This window comes from Bufo bufo, chromosome 7 (assembly GCF_905171765.1).
Source record: "Bufo bufo chromosome 7, aBufBuf1.1, whole genome shotgun sequence".
NCBI classification, from domain to species: Eukaryota; Metazoa; Chordata; class Amphibia; order Anura; family Bufonidae; genus Bufo; species Bufo bufo.
Genome location: NC_053395.1, coordinates 169,462,233 through 169,481,323, shown reverse-complemented (window position 1 = coordinate 169,481,323; position 19,091 = coordinate 169,462,233). Strand labels below are relative to the sequence as shown.

Below are 19,091 nucleotides of genomic sequence, written 5' to 3'. Positions count from 1 at the left end.
TGGTGTCATCTTCAAGCGGATCCGTCCCCATTGACTTCCATTATAAGTCTGGACGGATCCGCTCGCCTCCGCACGGCCAGGCGGACACCCGAACGCTGCAAGCAGCGTTCAGGTGTCCGCTCACTGAGCGGAGGCTGAACGCTGGCAGGCGGATGCATTCTCAGTGGATCCGCCTCCACTGAGAATGCATTGGGGCCAGACGGATGCGTTCGGGGCCGCTCGTGAGCCCCTTCAAACTGAGCGCACGAGCGGACACCCGAGCGCTCGTGTGAAAGTAGCCTTATGTGTATGGACTGCCACAGAGGTGTTTACAGCCGATTGTCAGGAAGGAAGTGTTCCTTCCCGAAAGTCAGCTGCCGTTCAGTGAAGGAAACGGCTGCATGCGGATCTCCTCCACAGTATGAGGACGAGGGATCGCTATTACAATCGCTCGTCCTCAAACAGCAGCATTGTTTCTGGGCAGCAGATTGCTGTTCAGACAGCACGATCCAGGGGCGGATTGGCCATAGACCCTACAGGGAAATTTCCCAGTGGGCTGATGCCCAAGGGCCACTTATGCCCTCTTGATGGCCGCAGGCCAGGTACATAATGATCTGATGCTGAATGGTTGTAGGTGCCCTCCTGAACTCTACTGTATTACTGTTCTCATGATGGTGATACAGTTGAATACTGTGGCGAGGGCAGCAGTATTTTGCGCTGTCCTGTGGCCTACTTGTTTTGGCCCACCTACAACATGGGGCCACTTTATGTTCCCAATCCACCCCTGGCATGATCTTCTGCCTAGAAACAATAATTGGTGTGCCTGCCCAAACGACAGGATCACCCGATGAACGAACGTTTAGCTCGTTCGTCAGCGGCACATTTACATGGGCGGATTGTGCCTGATATTTGGGCCGTGGAAATGCAACGTCAGACGACGACTTCAACGGTATTGTCACCGGACAGAAGCTGTAATCTCACTCAAAGGCCATGTTCACCCGTCTGTGGTGCCGCCATGCCTGCTTTGTGGGCTGCAAACTGTAGGTCCACAAAACACGGGCACCATGGACCCATTGATGTCAATATGTGGCCTCACTCTTATTTATGGCCAACATCAAGAGGTTTTCCATTTTACTTTTAGGATAGGTTCGCACAGTGAAATCCGTGTTGCTGCAGATTTGAAATGTGCGTCAAGAATAGTGTTGAGTGAATTTGTGTTTTAAGTTCGGCGTCTAAATTTCGAGTTCAGGTTATCGAAGAATCGCGTTATGGATTCTAAATTCCGTTATGGTCTGTGGTAGCGGAATCCATAACGCGATTCTTCGATAACCCGAACTTAAAACACAAGTTCGCTCAACACTAGTCAAGAAGTGACACTTAGTAACTGCAGAGATTAGCCCCATGGAGTGGCGCCAATCCGTTTTTAATCCAAGGGTCGAATTTCTGATGCAGATTCTGTAGCAGCCACCCCAATAACCTTAGGGTGCAGTCACATGTGGCAAAGGTCAGAAAGGTCTGCAGCAAAATCCGCCTATATTACATGGGGATCTGTCCGCATTGCAACAAGTAAATGTACGGCATAAACTGATGTGGAATCTGCGCCATAGGTCGGTTCCCTGCGGATTCTGTCCACAGCGATGGGAATTTGTCAAATTTCAACCACTTTGCTGCACTGGAAATTGTCCACCTGCAATGGCCAATCTGCAGCCTATTCACACGTGGCAGGTTTTCTGCAGAAATCTTTGCGACTGTTCCATAATCAGAGTAGAGGTTAGCTGCAGACACAAACCCATTCATGTGACTGGAGTTAGCTGCCTCGTGTGAACATTCCCTTATAGCGGCCACCTCTCCTCCCAGACCAGGGCCCCGTCCTCTGCTATTAGGGGTCACACCCCCAGGTGCCCATGAACCCGGCCTGCTTCCTGAGGGCAGGGGTCCAGTGAGTGCCCGCTCCAGTGTCCGGGTGCTGCAGGAGACCCTCCGAGGGTGATGCTGGAAGGTGGGGGAGGAGACAGGAAGGAGAGGCTGCGAGGAGGAGGAGGAGAAGCGAAGGGAAGAGAGTCACGGAGGAAGAGAGGAAAACACAGCAGGATCGGGGAATAGAAAGAGACAGCCGGGGAAACGGCGCCGGGATCCCCAGCACTCACCGGAGACAGTCAGTACGTGTGGCGGCGGACAGACCGAGCTTAGTTACCGCACTGGAGACAGCTAGAAGACCGAGACTGCGTCCTCTTACCGGCTGCAGCCCTTGCCTATCCCAGTACCCTCTGCCTTCCATCAGATCACCCCCTGGACACCCAGCCTTCCATAGGTCATCTCCCTTAGCGACCATCATTACATAGATCACCTCCCTGGACACCCATCATTCCATAGATCACCTCCTTAGAACCCAGCCATTTAATAGATCACCCCTGGACACACAGCGATCCATCAGATCACCCCCTGGACACCCAGCGTTCCATCAGATCACCTCCTGAACACCCAGCGTTCCATCAGATCACCTCCTGGACACCCAACGTTCCATCAGATCACCTCCTGGACACCCAACGTTCCATCAGATCACCTCCTGGACACCCAACGTTCCATCAGATCACCTCCTGGACACCCAACGTTCCATCAGATCACCTCCTGGACACCCAACGTTCCATCAGATCACCTCCTGGACACCCAACGTTCCATCAGATCACCTCCTGGACACCCAACGTTCCATCAGATCACCTCCTGGACACCCAACGTTCCATCAGATCACCCCCTGGACACCTAACGTTCCATCAGATCACCACCTGGACACCCAACATTCCATAGATCACCTCCTGGGCACCTAACGTTCCATCAGATCACCCCCTATACACCTATGGTGCCATAGATCACCTCCAGCATCTTATTAGCTAATCCCTATTGGTTCCCTTAGTCTCTCCTGTCTTAGCTGTCTTCTGAACACCCATTGACCCGTTTTCATCATTGACTCTGGTGTAGCCTGTGCTTCCTCCAATCACCCCTCCTTTGGTGCACTGTGCCCTTCAGCAGATGACCCCTCACCACTCAGCTTGCCCACCCTGTTGCCTTTTCCTCTGGTCACCTGCCCAATACATATTCATTTCTTGTCCCCTCTGAGCAGCCTCCTCTCTCTTTTCTTGCCCCCTTCCCTCTGTACTGTTATTTTGCAGTGCCAGCTCAGACATCCTGAGCCCCATCTCCGCCTCTGCCAGGTAATTGTGCCCTCTAACAGATATGTATTGTGATAGATGTCATATTGCAGGCGTGCCCCTCATATGACCTTATGGACAGCACGTGTTCTGTAGATGTACCCAGCCATTAACCGGGCATTGTGTTCCTGATGTGATCACCACGTTAGCAGGTTTTCGGCCAGTGTTGGGTATACTGCATTATTCCTGGATGCTTTTCTAATTGTATTCACTGCTGGTCCTGTCTAACCCCTGCCCCCCATCACTGCACCCTGGCCCTCTGCATCCTATTTTATATCTCCCCTCCATATATTACATTGCACCCCCAGGCTGGATATGTGAGGCCCTCCCCAGCCTTGGAAAGATGAACTACCAGCAGCAGCTGGCCAACTCGGCAGCCATTCGGGCTGAAATCCAGCGATTTGAATCTGTGCACCCCAATATCTACTCGATATATGAACTCTTGGAGCGACTCGATGAGCCTGCACTGCAGAACCAGATCCGAGAGCATGTCATAGCCATAGAAGGTAAGTGTGGTCCTCTGGCATGTTGTGCCTTTTGCATCCTTTACTGGAAAGATCCTACAACCTTTCCCCCCCCATCTTCTTGGGTTGGAGCACATGCCGTGTTAACTCCTTCACTGCCATGAAACATCACTATGAAATACCATGCACTATACACCTCCCCCTGTGATTGTACTCACCTTGCGAGGCGCACCATTCTCTCTGGACAAATCAATATTTGTATGGTGTGTACAGGCGGTTTTATTTATTATGCTATTGCAGTACAATATACATATATATATTTTTACCATTATCCCTTCCTATGGCATGGATCGTGCTGACGGGTGTGTAGATAGAAGGGCAGGGATATGCCCGTGTCCCCTGGGTTTTCTCAAGACGTCCCCATTAGCTCATTGTTAAAAGAACAATTCCATAAAAAGTATCAAGTGTGAACAATGCTTTGTGTGCATCCATGGGAGCAGAGGAATGCAGATTGCTGTAAATATTTGCTGAGAACTCCCATTATTCCGCGCGTGGTCTTGAATATATTAGAAGGAGCTATGATTTGCTGCTGTTTAGCATTCCACGTACGTTTTGCTTCCTTACATGAGATATAGCATTGGCTTTTTATGTAGCCCATAAGTGTCTAATGTCTTGTAATATTATCCTTTCCGGAGTTAAAGTGCACCTCCAGGCGCGAAAAAGATGCATGTACACGCAAGGTAGTACCGTCGACAAGGAAACCATATGATGCCTGGCAAGTATCGTGCATGGATCCAGTTCTGATTACCGTAATAGAACCCGTGCATGGTACCCGCTGGGCATTGTATGGTTGTACTGCCCATTCGCATCCCTCCAGGCGTCCAATCAGAGTATGCCTGGAGAGCCACTTTGTAGGGATCTCCAGTCCTTTTATATTATGGCCTATCCTATCCAGGGGAGTTCGACACCCCACATATCAGCTTTTTGCAATAGGCTACTTTCACATCTGCGCTTTCCCTTTCCGCTATTGAGATCCGTCATAGGATCTCAATAGCGGGGGGAGGAAACTGAACTGAACGAAATGCACCAGAATGCATTCCGTTCCTTTTGGTTGCGTCCCCATCAAGCAGCGTTTTTCTGTCTGCGATGTGGTGCACAGCAAGACGGATCCGTCATGAGTCACAATGTAAGGCCTCCTGCACACGACCGTAGGTGTCCCGTTGCCGTATTGGGGACCGCATTTGCGGATCCGCAATACACGGGCACCGTTCTGTGTGCATTCCGCATCACGGATGCAGACCCATTCACTTCAATGGGTCCGCAAATCCGGAGATGCGGAATGGTGCGGAACAGAAGCACGGAACGGAACCCTACGGAAGCACTACGGAGTGCTTCCGTGGGGTTTCGTCCAGTACTTCCATTCCGCAAAAATATAGAACATGTCCTATCTTTTTGCGGAACAGCCGGATCGCGGACCCATTAAAGTGACGGTGTTCGTGCATTGCGGCCTGCATTTTGCGGGTCGGGGCGCACACGTTTGTGTGCAGGAGGCCTAATGGAGATGAATCAATTTTCTCTGGCACAAAAGAAAACGGATACGTCCCCCGTTGGCTTACAGTGGTTTTAGAGACGGATCCGTCATGGCTATTTTGGAGATAATACAACCGGATCCGTTCATAACAGGTGCAGACGGTTGTATTATCCTGACAGCTCCAGCAAAAACACTGGTGTGAAAGTAGCCATAGGCAGTCATATTTCTGGCGCTGGAGCTACTGCAGACCTGTGCCAAATGGATATTGATAGGCCACCAATATTAAAGGATCGGAAAACCATTTAAATGGTAAATCCAATACCTTACTGCGTACGGATGTGCAAGCTGCACCACTGAAGTTTGTTTGGTACTGTAGTTTTTTCTTTCTTTTTTCTGTATATTCCTGTTTGGTGTACGGTTCCGATAGGGAACGGAATCCATAGCGGATCTACCGAAATTCTGCAGAAGCAAATTCTGAAGATGGCTTGGAATTCATTGTGGTTATGCTGCGGGTTTGCTGCGCTGCAGAGACTGAAATCCACAACAGAAATTGACATGCTGCGGATTTAAAATTCACGTGATATGTTATGTGTAGATTTTGTTGCCGCAAATGTCCTAAGTGTGTGAATGAGATTTGTTCAGAATGATCTCCTCCACTTTGCTCCTGCTGTATTCACTCTGGATTGTCCACACACAATTCTGCTTCAGGAAAGGTGCAGGTGCAGCTGCAGGAAAGGTGCAGGTGCAGCTGCAGGAAAGGTGCAGGTGCAGCTGCAGGAAAGGTGCAGCTGCAGGAAAGGTGCAGGTGCAGCTGCACCCTTGTGGAATTACAGAATAAAATGACAATTATTTACCAGTTGTCTTTCAGAGATGCAGTTTAGATGCTAATTCATTACTCCTATTCATTTCAACAGATGCGGACTGCACTGCACACCTTGTGTTGTCTGTATCCGCATGTCCGTTCTGCAGCCCCGCAAATAAAGATAGAACATGTCCTATTCTTGTTCGTTTTGCGGACAAGGATAGGACATTTTTCTACAGAAGTAAAAAAAATGGTGGCGTCTACTCGTCCGGGATCCATGTGTGCATGAGGCCTGAAGGAGTTAAAGGGCAGTCCTACCTGTCAGCAAGGACTGCTGGCTACAGATTTAGGGCTCATGACCACAGCCGTAGCTGTATGCAAATTGTGGATCCGCCATACACGGATAACGGCCATGTGTGTTCAGCACTTTGCGGAACAGAACATCCTGCCCTCTATAAGGGCTCATGCACACGGCCGTGGCCGTCTTGCATCCCGCATACAGTGGGTCCGCAATAGACGGGCATCGGCTGTGTGCACCCTGCATCACGGATGCGGACCCATTCACTTGAATGGAGTGCGGAACTGAAGCACGGATCGGAAGCACTACGGAGTGCTTCCGTGCTGTTTCTGTCCGTGCCTCAGCACAGTTCTATTTTTTTACACAGTGCGGACGGATCACGGACCCATTCATGTTGAATGGGTCTCGATCCGTCCTCGCCACCACACTGATGTTGCCCGTGCATTGGAGACCGCATTTGTGCGGCCGTGTGCATGAGCCTATCCTTGTTCATAAGAAAAACAAGAATAGGACATGTTCTATATTTTTACGGGGCCACGGAACAGACATACGGATGCGGACAGCAAGCAAAGTGCTGCCCGTATTTTTTGCAGTCCTATTACAGTGAATGAGCACAAAAACAATGATCGTGTGCGTGAGCCCTTTTTTTGTTTATCACCTGTCATTTAGTCAAGTAATGGAAGTATGATAGTAGATAAGGGTCCAGCCCCCCCATACACATTATTGTTGGAGATGAGCGAACTAAGTTATTCACGAAGTTGCACGAGATTTCATTGAATATCTTCGGTTCCAAGTTTTGAAGTGGTTTTTCACTGTAATAATCAATTGCTGAAGTTATTTAGCGAAGTCTCGCGCGACTTCATGAATAACTTACATCGGCTCATCGGAGCCCATACATTCTAATACTGTACGGAGACGAATCTCCCTACAGTATTATAATTTTTTTATAATAATTATTGTTATGTCAGTCAAACCCACCAAGAATGATATTCACGTCCCATTGCTGTCAGAATGTAGAACGGACAGCACCCGAACTGAACGCTGTCCTGTTCTAATCAATGGGAAAATTCATATCGGTCTGTGCCAGCATATCGGCATGCACCACCCATGCCCAATTTTGCACAAGACTCTCCCATTCAAGTAAAAAAGTGTTGTCACGTTCGGGTGTGGTAGGGAAAGGGGTGAGGGAATAAGACCTGGAAACTAGGGAAAGGAGATGCATAACTCCTAGTAAATCCCTAATCAAAGTCCTGACTAACTAACAGTATGAACAGACCTCAGAGGTAGGTGAGTTCATATACAGGAATACCTAGTGTACTAACTCACCCTATAGGACCCTGGTACTAATGTCAGGACTGAGACAACCTGTTCCTCCAAAAGGAAGGACGAACAGGAGTCTCCCTCAGGCCTTAATACAAATGACAGGGAAATGCAACACACAAAATAACCCAAACAAAATACAAAAGGGAAAGAAAACACTTAACTTCAAGTGGCTATGGCAGCACCAGGAAGTCTCGCGCAACAGGAACAATGCACGAGCAACGTCCGTGCGGCGGCCGGGACGGATTGAGACCCATTCAACTTGAATGGGTCCGTGATCCGTCCGCACCGTAAAAAAATAGATCAGTGCTTCCGTGGGGTTCCGTGCCTCCGTTGCGCACTGCATCTCCGGATTGCGGACCCATTCAAGTGAATGGGTCTGCAGCCGTGATGCTGGGAGCACACAGCCGGTGCCCACATATTACAGACCCGCTGTTTGCGAGCCGCAATACGGCAACGGCCGTGTGCATGAGGCCTCAGTGAGTAAAACTTTGGCTGATTTATAAAATACTTTTTAGTCTCCTTACAAACTGACCAGGTCTGAAGTTTTTTTTATATTATATTTAGTGTTGAGCGAACTTCTGTTTTAAGTTCGGCGTCTAAAGTTCGGCTTCCGGTTAGTGGAGAATGCCGAAATGGATTCCGAATTCCGTTGTGGTCCGTGGTAGCGGAATCAATAATGGCCGATTATTGATTCCGCTACCACGGACCACAACGGAATTCGGAATCCATATCGGGATTCTCCACTAACCGGAAGCCGAACTTTAGACGCCGAACTTAAAACAGAAGTTCGCTCAACACTAATTATATTGGATACCATTTGGAGCAGCCTTGTGATGTTTCTTTTAACGTAGACTGTGGTCCCTCAAGTTACAATGGCCTCAGGTTACAATATTTTTTACATACAATACATTGGTCTTTTCTGGGGCATTGTAACTTGAAACCGGTATACAACGCCATGTTCAGTCCAGAGCTGAGGTACGTGTGAGTCGCTCATCCAACCCGTCAGCATAGGCATTTTACTAGTAAAACACCTGTCTTCCTGGGTGTCTATGTCCACAAGTGACTCAAATGCCACAGATTTGCCACTGCGGGTATTCGTGCAGCAAATTCACAGTGTTCTAAAGTACCAGTAAACTGGACGAGATTTTAAGAAATCTCATCCACACACTGCGTAAGAAAACTGCAGCATAAATTAAGCTCACTGAGGCTTAGGGCTCATGCACACGACAGTATTTTGCGTTCAGTATACTGGCCGTTTTTGTAGTTCAGTATGCGGAACATATACTGAACTATTCATTTCAATGGTTCAGCAAAAAATACTGAAGTGTCTCCGTGTGCATTCCGTTTCAGTATTTCAGTATTTCCGTACCGTGAAAAGATAGAACATGTCCTATTCTTGTCCGCAAATCACGGTGCTTGGCTCCATTCAAGTCAATGGGTCCGCAAAAAAAACGGAACACATACGGAAATGCATCCGTATGTCTTCCGTTTCCGTTCCGTTTTTTGCTGAACCATCTATTGAAAATGTTATGCCCAGCCCAATTTCATCTATGTAATTACTGTATACTGTATATGCCATACGGAAAAACGGAACGGAAAAACGGATCAAAAACGGAAACGCAACGGAAACAAAAAACGGAACAACGGATCCGTGAAAAACGGACCGCAAAACACTGAAAAAGCCATACGGTCGTGTGCATGAGGCCTTAGAGAAGGTGGACCATTGTGAGACAACACCTTTAGCACATTTAAAGGAAACCTATCACCATGAAATGTAGTGTAATCTGCAGGTGGCATGCTATAGAGCAGGAGGAGCAGAAGTTTTTTGGGAAATTTTCAGTAAATTGTGTAATTTATACATTTATATCTCTGCTTTTTCTGAGCTCAGCAGTCATGTGGGTGGACTTATCAGTGACTGGCCACCTTGCCTGTATATGTGTGTATACATAGATGACTGTCAGTCACTAATAGGACTGCCCACCTGTCCAGAAAGAGCAGATATTTCAATAGATTCTCCAGGAGTACAATATTGAAAATCTATCCTCCGGATAGGTCATCAATATCCAATCGGTGGTGGTCTCACACCCTAGACCCCTGCCGATCAGCTGTTTAAAGAGGCCACAGCACTCCAACGAGCGCTGTGGCTTCCTCACTGCTTACCAAGCACAGCGCCGTACATTGTATAGTGACTGTCCTTGGTATTGCAGCCCAGGACCATTGACTTGACTATAAATCTGCTCAGCTCCTCCTGCTCTATAACATGCCGTCTGCAGATTACACTGCATTTTTGTGGTGACGGGTTCTCTTTTAAGCATTGGCTTTTTGTGTACCATGCCAACTTCTCAATACTTTTTTTTTTCTCTATGCACAAACAAAATAAAAAACTGAATAGAAACCTACGTTAAGGTACTAACATGGTATGAACCGTGCCTATATAATTAACTGCTCCTCACGCTGTGTATTCTTGTCTAGCACATTAGTTGGGTATGATTGTTTTTGGCTTTTGGACTGTCAGCGGAATGTAGAAAATGAGATTAGGAGGCAGTTTTCTCATTTTGAGTCAGCAATTTTATGACCGGGTGTATCTCCAAATGTACTAGAAGTCATATAGGTTTATCAGGTGGAAGTCCCTTAGGCTGCAGGGGCCAGTTTGAGATGTTGCCGTATTTACTTCTAGCGGACATTGCTGAACAGAATTATTTGATCAGCTGTTAATTTGCAGCAAGCATTGACTGTCAGTCACCGGCAGTTGTATGTACAGCCTGCCACCCTCTGTGGCAGCACCTGCTTGACAAAAAGTCTGTTACTAAAGAATTTTACGTCGCGCCGTACATTGTATAGAGGCCGTGCTTGGTATTACACCCAAGACCCATTCACTTGAATCGGATTGAACTGCAGATAGGCCATGTGTACAATGAATGTAACTTCACTGACCTAGGAGTGCCGCAGCTTCTTCAAACAGCTGTTCAGCCATTGGACCCCCACCGATCAGATACTGTTGGCCTCTCCTGAGGATAGGCTGTCAATATTGTACTCATGGAAAGCCCCTTTAATTGTGTTCACGGCACGTCCACCTACTTTGTAGTGGCTGTACAGCGTATTGCAGTTTCATGGGACAAAGCTGCGATACTCTGCGCAAATGCTACTAAGTAGATGGCGTGCACTGTAAAGAGTGACGAGTCTGCAGCGTTCCCTCTTCAAACAGCTGATAAGTGGTGGTGCTGAGAGTAAGACCCCCCACCCATTCTGATTGCCTATCCTGGAGGTACTCCATCAATATTGCGAACTTAAAGAGGTTCTATCATCTTAGACATTGGTGGCATATTGCTACGATATGCCACTGATGTCAGATAGCTGTGGGTCCTAGAACGGGACCCCCGAGGTAAGCGGAATGCAGCAGTGCATGCACACCCACCCTTCATTTATATGGAACTGCCGGAAATAGCCACGCACTGCCTCGGCTGTCTCCGTAAGTCCCATAGAAGCGAATGAATCGGTGGCTGTGCGTTGTGCTCTCCATTTATTTCTATGTGACTACCAAAAATATGCCTGCACGGTGAACTCTACTTCACTTTCAGGGACACATTCTAGAGATAGGTGCAGGTCCCACCTCTGAGACCCGTACCTATCTGAGTTTAATAGTATATATTTGTGATATACCATCAAATCTGAGATGACACAACCCCTTTAACAGCTGGCCATTCATGAGATACCACTATAGACGTGCATAGTTGGCTTTGGTGCTTTTGAAGGCCAACATGTCCAATTCCCCCCCCCCCCCCCCCCCCCCAACATCTGACAGTCCCCATACAAAATAGATTGTAAACTCATCATCTGAAAGTGGCACAACTTTTCTCTATTGTGTACGGCCATCTTTAGGCTCAGTTTACACATAGTGCGAGAGATTTATCAAACTGGTGTAAAGTAGAACTGGCTTAGTAGCCCATAGCAACCAATCAGATTCCAGCTTTCATTTTTCACAGCTCCTTTGGAAAATGAAAGGTAGAATCTGATTGGTTGCTATGGGCAACTGAGCCAGTTCTACTTTACACCAGTTTGATAAATCTCCCCCAAGGTTTTAATTCTGTGTGTCTTGCTGTGTATGAGTGTATAAGGGGGTAGGAATTATTTATTTCACAATCTTTTTGTTTTTTGTAACGTGTTGAGATACTCAGGTGTGAAACCTACATTTTTCTTTGCTGTCACAGTAAGGCCCCATTCACACGACCATATTTTTGGTCTGCCTCCAATCTGCATTTTTCGCGGATAGGATGCGGACCCAATAATTTCAGTGGGGCTGAAAAAAATGTGGGAAGCACTTCGTTTGCTGTCCGCATCCATAAGTCCGTACCGCAGTCCTGCAAAAAAAGATAGAACATTTCCTATTCTTGTCTGTTTTGGGGACAAATATAGGCATTGTTACAATGGGTCAGAGAAAAAAAAAAAAGGATGCAACATAGGAGTCATCTGTATTTTTTTGCAAATCCGCGTTTTGCGGACCGTAAAATACATGCGGTCATGTGAATGCACCCTAATGCTGTAGACCTTCATGTGTCATAGCCCTGCCAGCCGTCATGAGGCCTAGCAGCAGGGCCGGACGCTGCTAAAATAGCCTTGTGCGATCCACCAGGGCTGATGAACAGAGTGCAGACTTCCTGTGTAATTCTCTACAGCCTGCATTGTGTTGGGATGCATTGTACTGCAGGCTATATGGTTTCAAAGAATCCTAAAAACCCTGACACTTGCTCCACCTTGCAATTGTCCAGGAATAATATGAGGGCGATGACCTTGTTGCAATTTCCTCCACGTTGCGAAGTATAATCCTGCTGTTTTGCTTTGAGACGTTTATGCTTCAGGAAGCGTTTAAGTATTAGCTGTATACATTCATATGGAAGTTTACATACCTGTGCCGTCTGTGGTCCATACTCTGTAACCCGCCACAATAACATGGCAAAGTGCCTGTGGAGTAGAAAGTATTGGATATTGTAAGTAAAGCATTAAAGGGGTTGTCCAGGATTTTGATATTGATGGCCTATCCTCCGATCAGAGGGGGTCCGGCATCCCCATCGATGGGCTGTTTGAAGAGGCCACATGGCCTAGTCACAGCTCAATGAAATAGACACGGACTGCAATACCATGCACGGCCACTATACAATATATGGCGCTGTGCTTGGTGTGCGGTGTGGAGGCCGCAGCTCTCATTGGATCGACAGGGGTCCTGGGAGTCAGACCCCCACCGATCAAATATAGATGATTTATTACCGAGAATAGGCCATCAATATCAAAACTCCAGACACATCACTTTCATCATGTCTGCATGGCCGTTCTGCAGAAAAATAGAACATGTCCTATTATTGTCCGCAATTAAGGACAAGGATAGAACAGTTCTGTGGGCCGGAGCAAAATTCGGAATGTACATGGCCGGTATCCGTGTATAAAACATTCAATGATCGTGTGCATGAGCCCTAAACCAGGAATAGCGGCTACGCAGAGATAAGGTCTAAGGGAAAGATTTGCTCCTGTTCTGTGTTTAGAGCCGCACCTGGTTTTGGCTCACAATCACTGAGGCCTTGTTCATATTTCCGTTTTTCACTGACGTGTGCTGTCTGCGGACGGCACACATTCCCATTGATTTAAATATCCACATTTCAGTATTTTTTTTATTTTTTTACTGACCATATGTCAGTTAAAAACAAAATCACGGGGACATGCACTACTCTGGTCCGTGATGCGGACTAAGCGCGCCCATTGAAGTCTATGGGTCTGTGAAAATCACTGACCACGTAATTTATTAAAGCCAAAGGGAGGCTATCAACCTAACTTGACCCAGGTTTGGAGTGAAATTCAAATATCACTTTTATTAATACAGTTTAAAACGGCTGTGAGCCTGTTTTTCACTGAAGACTAATAGGAGATTCTTTGGAAATAAATTTTCAGCCGAGTGATGTTAGTGACTTACGGATGACACACGAATGGTAAAAACGGACTCCCGGACCAACCACAACTTTTTTCCCCGGACAGCTTCACAGATAAAACACGTACACTTTTTTTCACGGAAATGTGAACGAGACCTGACTGTGTGAAAGTGGCCCAAGGCCTCATGCATACGATTGTATGTTGCAAACCGTGGATCTGCAAAACATGGCCGTGTGCTTGCCGCCATTTTTTTTTTTTTAAAGGTCTACGTCCTATCCTTGTCCGCAAAATGGACAAGTATAGGATATGTTCTATGTTTTTTGTGGGCCGACGGAACGGACGTTTTTGTGGCCCCATTGAAATAACTGGTTCTGCATCCGATCCGCATAAAATACGGATTGGATGCAGAAAAAAACAAAAAACAGCGTACTGGTGGGGGGCCAAGAGTTGCACCCCCCCACCTTTCTAATATTGATGGCTATCCTCAGGACAGCTCCTTTAATCAAGACCATCATATTCTATTGCATCTGCAGGTGAATACGTCATAGAGGCCTAGCAGTTTATGATAAATGTGTCAGCAGGTAATATGACTAGTCCCACTAGAGCTAGAACCGGTTCTGCTACATTCACTGACCTTTGTCCACAAAAGTGAAATTTCATGCACCATTAATTGTTGTTGTCTGTGCTTAAAAAAAAAAAAAAAAAAAAAAAAAAGTGATAACTGAAAATCTGAGAACAGATGGTGTGATGAATAGACGCCTGACTCAGCATTTCCCTTTAAGAAAACGAGTGCCTTTATAAACATATTATTGGATCGGCGGTGAGATTAAGAGGATGATCTAAAACCTGCTGCACAGTTGAAGTCTGTGCAGCATTATTAGTTTGGAGGTTTTTGTCTATACAGTCACCAAGTTGCAGTTTACAGGATTATTATAGATGGTGTATAGTGCATAGCGGCAAATATACCCGTCCAGTGGGTAATTACAGAAGATCAGGGCATGTTGTTTTTACTGTAATGTGTTGATTACAGGTTATTAATGGATTTGTAGTGAAATGAGCAGGGCGCTCCAGGTATGAATGATAGGTGGTTATTGTTCTTAAAATGCTTTTTAAAAAAAAAAAAAAAAATTTTTTATCCAACCTGTTAGTTTTGGGTTATTTTATATATTTACAGTTTATAATAGTCTGGTGATCAGGAATGTGTGTATAGCACTTTCAGGTTATGCATAACTGGAGTTTGTGTGTGTATATAAGGGAAAAGATGTTTACTTTTATACTGATCGGTAGGGGTCAGACAACCGGGACCCCCACTAATTACCGTATTTTTCGCTCTATAAGACGCACCGACCCATAAGACGCACCTGGGTTATAGAGTAAGACAATAAGAAAAAAATATTTTTCATTACACCTTAGGTCAGACCCCCAATGTTAATAAGACCCCCATGCCTCATATCAGTCCTCCATGCCTCTAGGCAACCATATCAGCCCGCCAGCCATATATGTAATCAGCCCCCCAGCCATATATATCAGCAGCCCCCAGCCTCAGATCACAAAATAAATAAACCACTTACCTCTCCTGCTCCTGGACGCCGCCGCTCCTCTCCTCCAGCGCGATTCTCTTCCTCCTGCTGTCGGCTGTGCTGTGAACTGGCGCGCACCGCGTGAGGTCACAGAGTGCCCTCACGCTGTGCGCAGCCAATGCACAGCCAACAGCCGAGGATCAGGAGGCGGTGAGTACTGAGCCTTCACTGCTTCCTGGTCCTCCGGTACTAATGAGCGCTTCCATAATGGAAGCGCTCATTAGTATTCACTCCATAAGAGGCAGGGACATTTTTCCCCAAGTTGGGAGAAAAAAAGTGCGTCTTATGGGGCGAAAAATACGGTAGCTGTTTGATAAGGCATTGGTGCTCACAGTAGCGCCACGGCTTTCTCACAGCTTAGCAAAGGCCATGTAACATCACGTTGCGATACTAAGCACAGCTGCTATACAATGTATGGCCCTATGCATGGCAAGCTGACAGAAGACCGCAGTGCTACCGCGAGCATCGGTGTCTTCTCAGACAGCTGATGGGCCGGGATCCCAGGTGTCAGGCCCTCACCGATCAAATACTGATGACCTGTCCTGACACATTGTTTAGGCTTTCAGACTGGCTGTATGATGGCTTGATCTCCAGCCCGTGTCTGAACTCTCCAGAGCAATCTTCTTAGTTGATTCATGGCCAAATCGAAGTTCAACTTTGTTATATATAAGCTTAGATGTTCGTATAGAAAAGGAGAGCACGGCTGGAGATTGAGCCATCGCACAGCCAGTTTGCCAGATTTCACTGTGAATGGCATTCTGAAGCTGCTATGTACTGTGAAACAAAGAAGCTGCAGAAGTAACATTTTTTCTTAATAAAAACTTAATACTAAAATATTTTTGGCTCAAAATATATGTTGCCCAGTTTTAGAAATCAAGGTGTGCATTTTGTGTTCCTGGGGTATTCATTGTAATGAGTTCGGAGGTAGATCTGAGCACACAAGATTGGATTGTCTCATGTTTTCAGCCAGCTAGCAGTGATCTGTTCAAGCCCCAGGCTCCTTCCTTTTGTGGCGTTTGGAACAGGGTCATAGTTTCCCAGTCTCTGTTCCCCCTTTGTGCTGTCGGCAGTATGAAATGGAGTGGTGGAGAACTATGATATATAATATCTGACAACTGGGTAGTACGCTGAAGACAAGCATGCTTCAAGGCCCTTGTAAACATGGCATCCACTTGTGCAGCCGGCTAGTTAGTTGCTGGCTGCCATGTTTGTATTATATGTATTGTGAAGTTAAAGCCACACAATTATTATGTAGGAGGTATATAATGCACGTGTCTCCTTGTCTTTATATTTCTTCTATTTCAGGTTTCTGCTGATAGATTTGACATGCAGGTTGTGTTTGATGCTTGCTGTCTAGTGGCCAGATATCACAGGCGTTGTGGTCTCAGTCTGACCCACCTGCCCAGCAGTAATGACGTTAAAGGAAACTTCCGGGTTCAAAATATTAAAATAATAGAGGGCTCACCTTCAGCACAAGATAATGGTAGATGGTGAGTGCACTGGTTTATTCAGTGAACCCCAATAAATAACTAATAAGGAATAGTAATACCATATTTAAGGTCCTTACAAATGTGAACTTGGCTGTTTTGGTACCTGTAAAGAGAAAAAAATAAAAATAAACGCAGCAGTTTTTTTTTTTTTAGGGGGGGTTTTCTTTTTGCCACCTGCGTGTTTTGTGGCTTTTTCTGGCATTTTTTACACTTAGCTATACGGTCGTGTGAAAGAGGCCTATTTCAGTGTTTTGCGGTCCGTTTTTCACGGATCCGTTCCGTTTTTCCATTCCGTTTTTCCGTATGGCATATACAGTATACAGTAATTACATAGAAAAAATTGGACTAGGCATAAAATTTTCAATAGATGCTTCCGCAAAAACGGAACGAATACGGAAGACATACGGATGCATTTCCGTATGTGTTCCGTTTTTTTTTTTGCGGACCCATTGACTTGAATGGAGCCACTGAACGTGATTTGCGGACAATAATAGGACAAGACTCAAAATGTAACGGAACAGAAATGCGGACATACGGAAACGGAATGCTCACGGAGGACATTCCGTTTTTTTTGCAGACCCATTGAAATAAATGGTGCGGTATACGGATTTTCACGCAGCCCCATTCACTTCTGGGGGCCAGCGTTGCGTGAAAATCGCAGAATATAGCACAAGTGATGCCTGAAAAACAATGCTCATGTACACAGACCCATTGAAATGAATGGGTCCGGATTCAGTGCGGGCGCAATGCGTTCGCATCATGCATTGCACCCGCACGGAATACTCGCTCGTCTGCAAGGGGCCTTATAATAATTTACACTAGTTCTCTGGTGCAAATGATGACTGCAATTTATGCTGGTTACAAGCTGGCGCAGAGTTAATTCTAGACACACAGACTGCCGGAGGATGAGCTTAATTTATGATGAGGTTTACGCCACGTCCTCTAGAGGTCCAGGGGATATCAAGACTGGCATCTGAAAATGCTGGTCTTTTATAAAAGACAAAAATAACACTACCTAATGAACAAAACCGCCAGGAGCTTTTCATATTTCCCATACACCTTCAGCTGATGTCTGGAGCTGGGATTTTTTACAGAAAAAAAAATGCTGCAAAAGATGAAGAAATTATAAAAAATAATTGCCAGAAAAAATCTTTGTGTGAAAGCACCCATAAGGCCCTCCAGGTAATCTATGAACTGCAAGCAATATAAAACTAAGTGTATGGACCTGGTGTGACACTAAGGGCTGTTTCACACGAGCGGATGCCATGCGTGTCATCCGCAGCGTGAATGACCGCCAAGCCCCGCACTGGACAGCAGAGACACGGAGCATTAAAATGATTGACTGGGATCTTTTTACTACAAAATCACAGTGAGAACTTTATCTCTCTGTGATTTTGTAGTAAAAAGATCACCGAGAGGCACGGAGCATTATCAATCATGTTAATGCTCCGTGTATCTGCTGTCCAGTGTGGGGCTTGATGGTCATTCACTCTGCGGATGACACGCATGGCATCCGCTCGTGTGAAACAGCCCTAGGCATATCAGATACAGGCCTTATGCGCACGACCATGTCCATATTTCGGTCTGCAAACAATGAATCACTCCCATCAATAGAAAGGACTATTCTCTTCTGCAAAATGGACCAGAATTGGACATGCTCTATAATTTGCGGAACGGAAAAATGGATCTGCTAAAAACACTGATGTTTGCATGACCCCATAGAAAATAATGGGTCTATGTGCTGTTTGCAAAAAATGTGGATACTACATGGATGAAAAATAGTCATATGCATGAGGCCATAGTCGCCATATACAGAGAATAAACAGTACAACAATACATAGGTTGCTGTCTCTGCCTGTAAAAAAAATAAATAAAAATAATACAAATAATAGCCAAGGGGTTCTTGCTTTTTTTTTCACTTCAATTAGTCCGGAGATGCAAAATGGTGCGGAACGGACGGGCCTGGTGGCATAAACATCAGTTAATAAGGATGTTATGGATGTTAGAGTTAAATTATCTGTAATCTCTATGCATTTCATCCACAACCACCCAAAACCTATAATATCTCTTTACCACAAACTGTTCTAGAGTGAATTGAGTCTTCGGTTGCGGTCATACATTTTGAAGTGATGCTTCAGCTTTAAATGAAGGTAAAACCAGGACACTGGTGTTGGAGAAAGCCTAGCAACAGCGCTGTCAGGGTGGAGGGAAGGTGTGAGGCCGCGCGCTGAGGACTCGGCGTGCTGCACATTCACACGGTTCTCCGCCGTACGCTCTTATGGAGAATAAATAATGCATCGGGTATTATACAGATGTTCTGGCTGCAGACATAGTCACATAGGAGGCTAATGAGGTCCCACTGTCTTCAGAAACGCTTAGCAAAGGCCTGAAATTGTCACAGCATTAGCCCTCACGCACACGACCGTATCTGCAAAATACGGATACCAAACGAGTGCATTCCACATTTCTTTTCTACTATTTTGCCAATGGCCACACAAAAGA

At 46.1% G+C, this 19,091-nt stretch overlaps 1 protein-coding gene across 1 annotated transcript in view; it reads left to right on the top strand.

The window, feature by feature from the left end:
- The first annotated feature begins 2,447 nt into the window (after positions 1-2,447).
- The window catches only part of AGAP1 (ArfGAP with GTPase domain, ankyrin repeat and PH domain 1), a 405,970-nt gene continuing 389,326 nt past the window's right edge, over positions 2,448-19,091 (top strand). Inside the window, exon 1 of the mRNA XM_040441790.1 lies at positions 2,448-3,691. Within this exon, the coding sequence (XP_040297724.1) occupies positions 3,529-3,691 (163 nt within the window). The 5' untranslated portion in view covers positions 2,448-3,528. The remainder of the gene's footprint in view (positions 3,692-19,091) is intronic.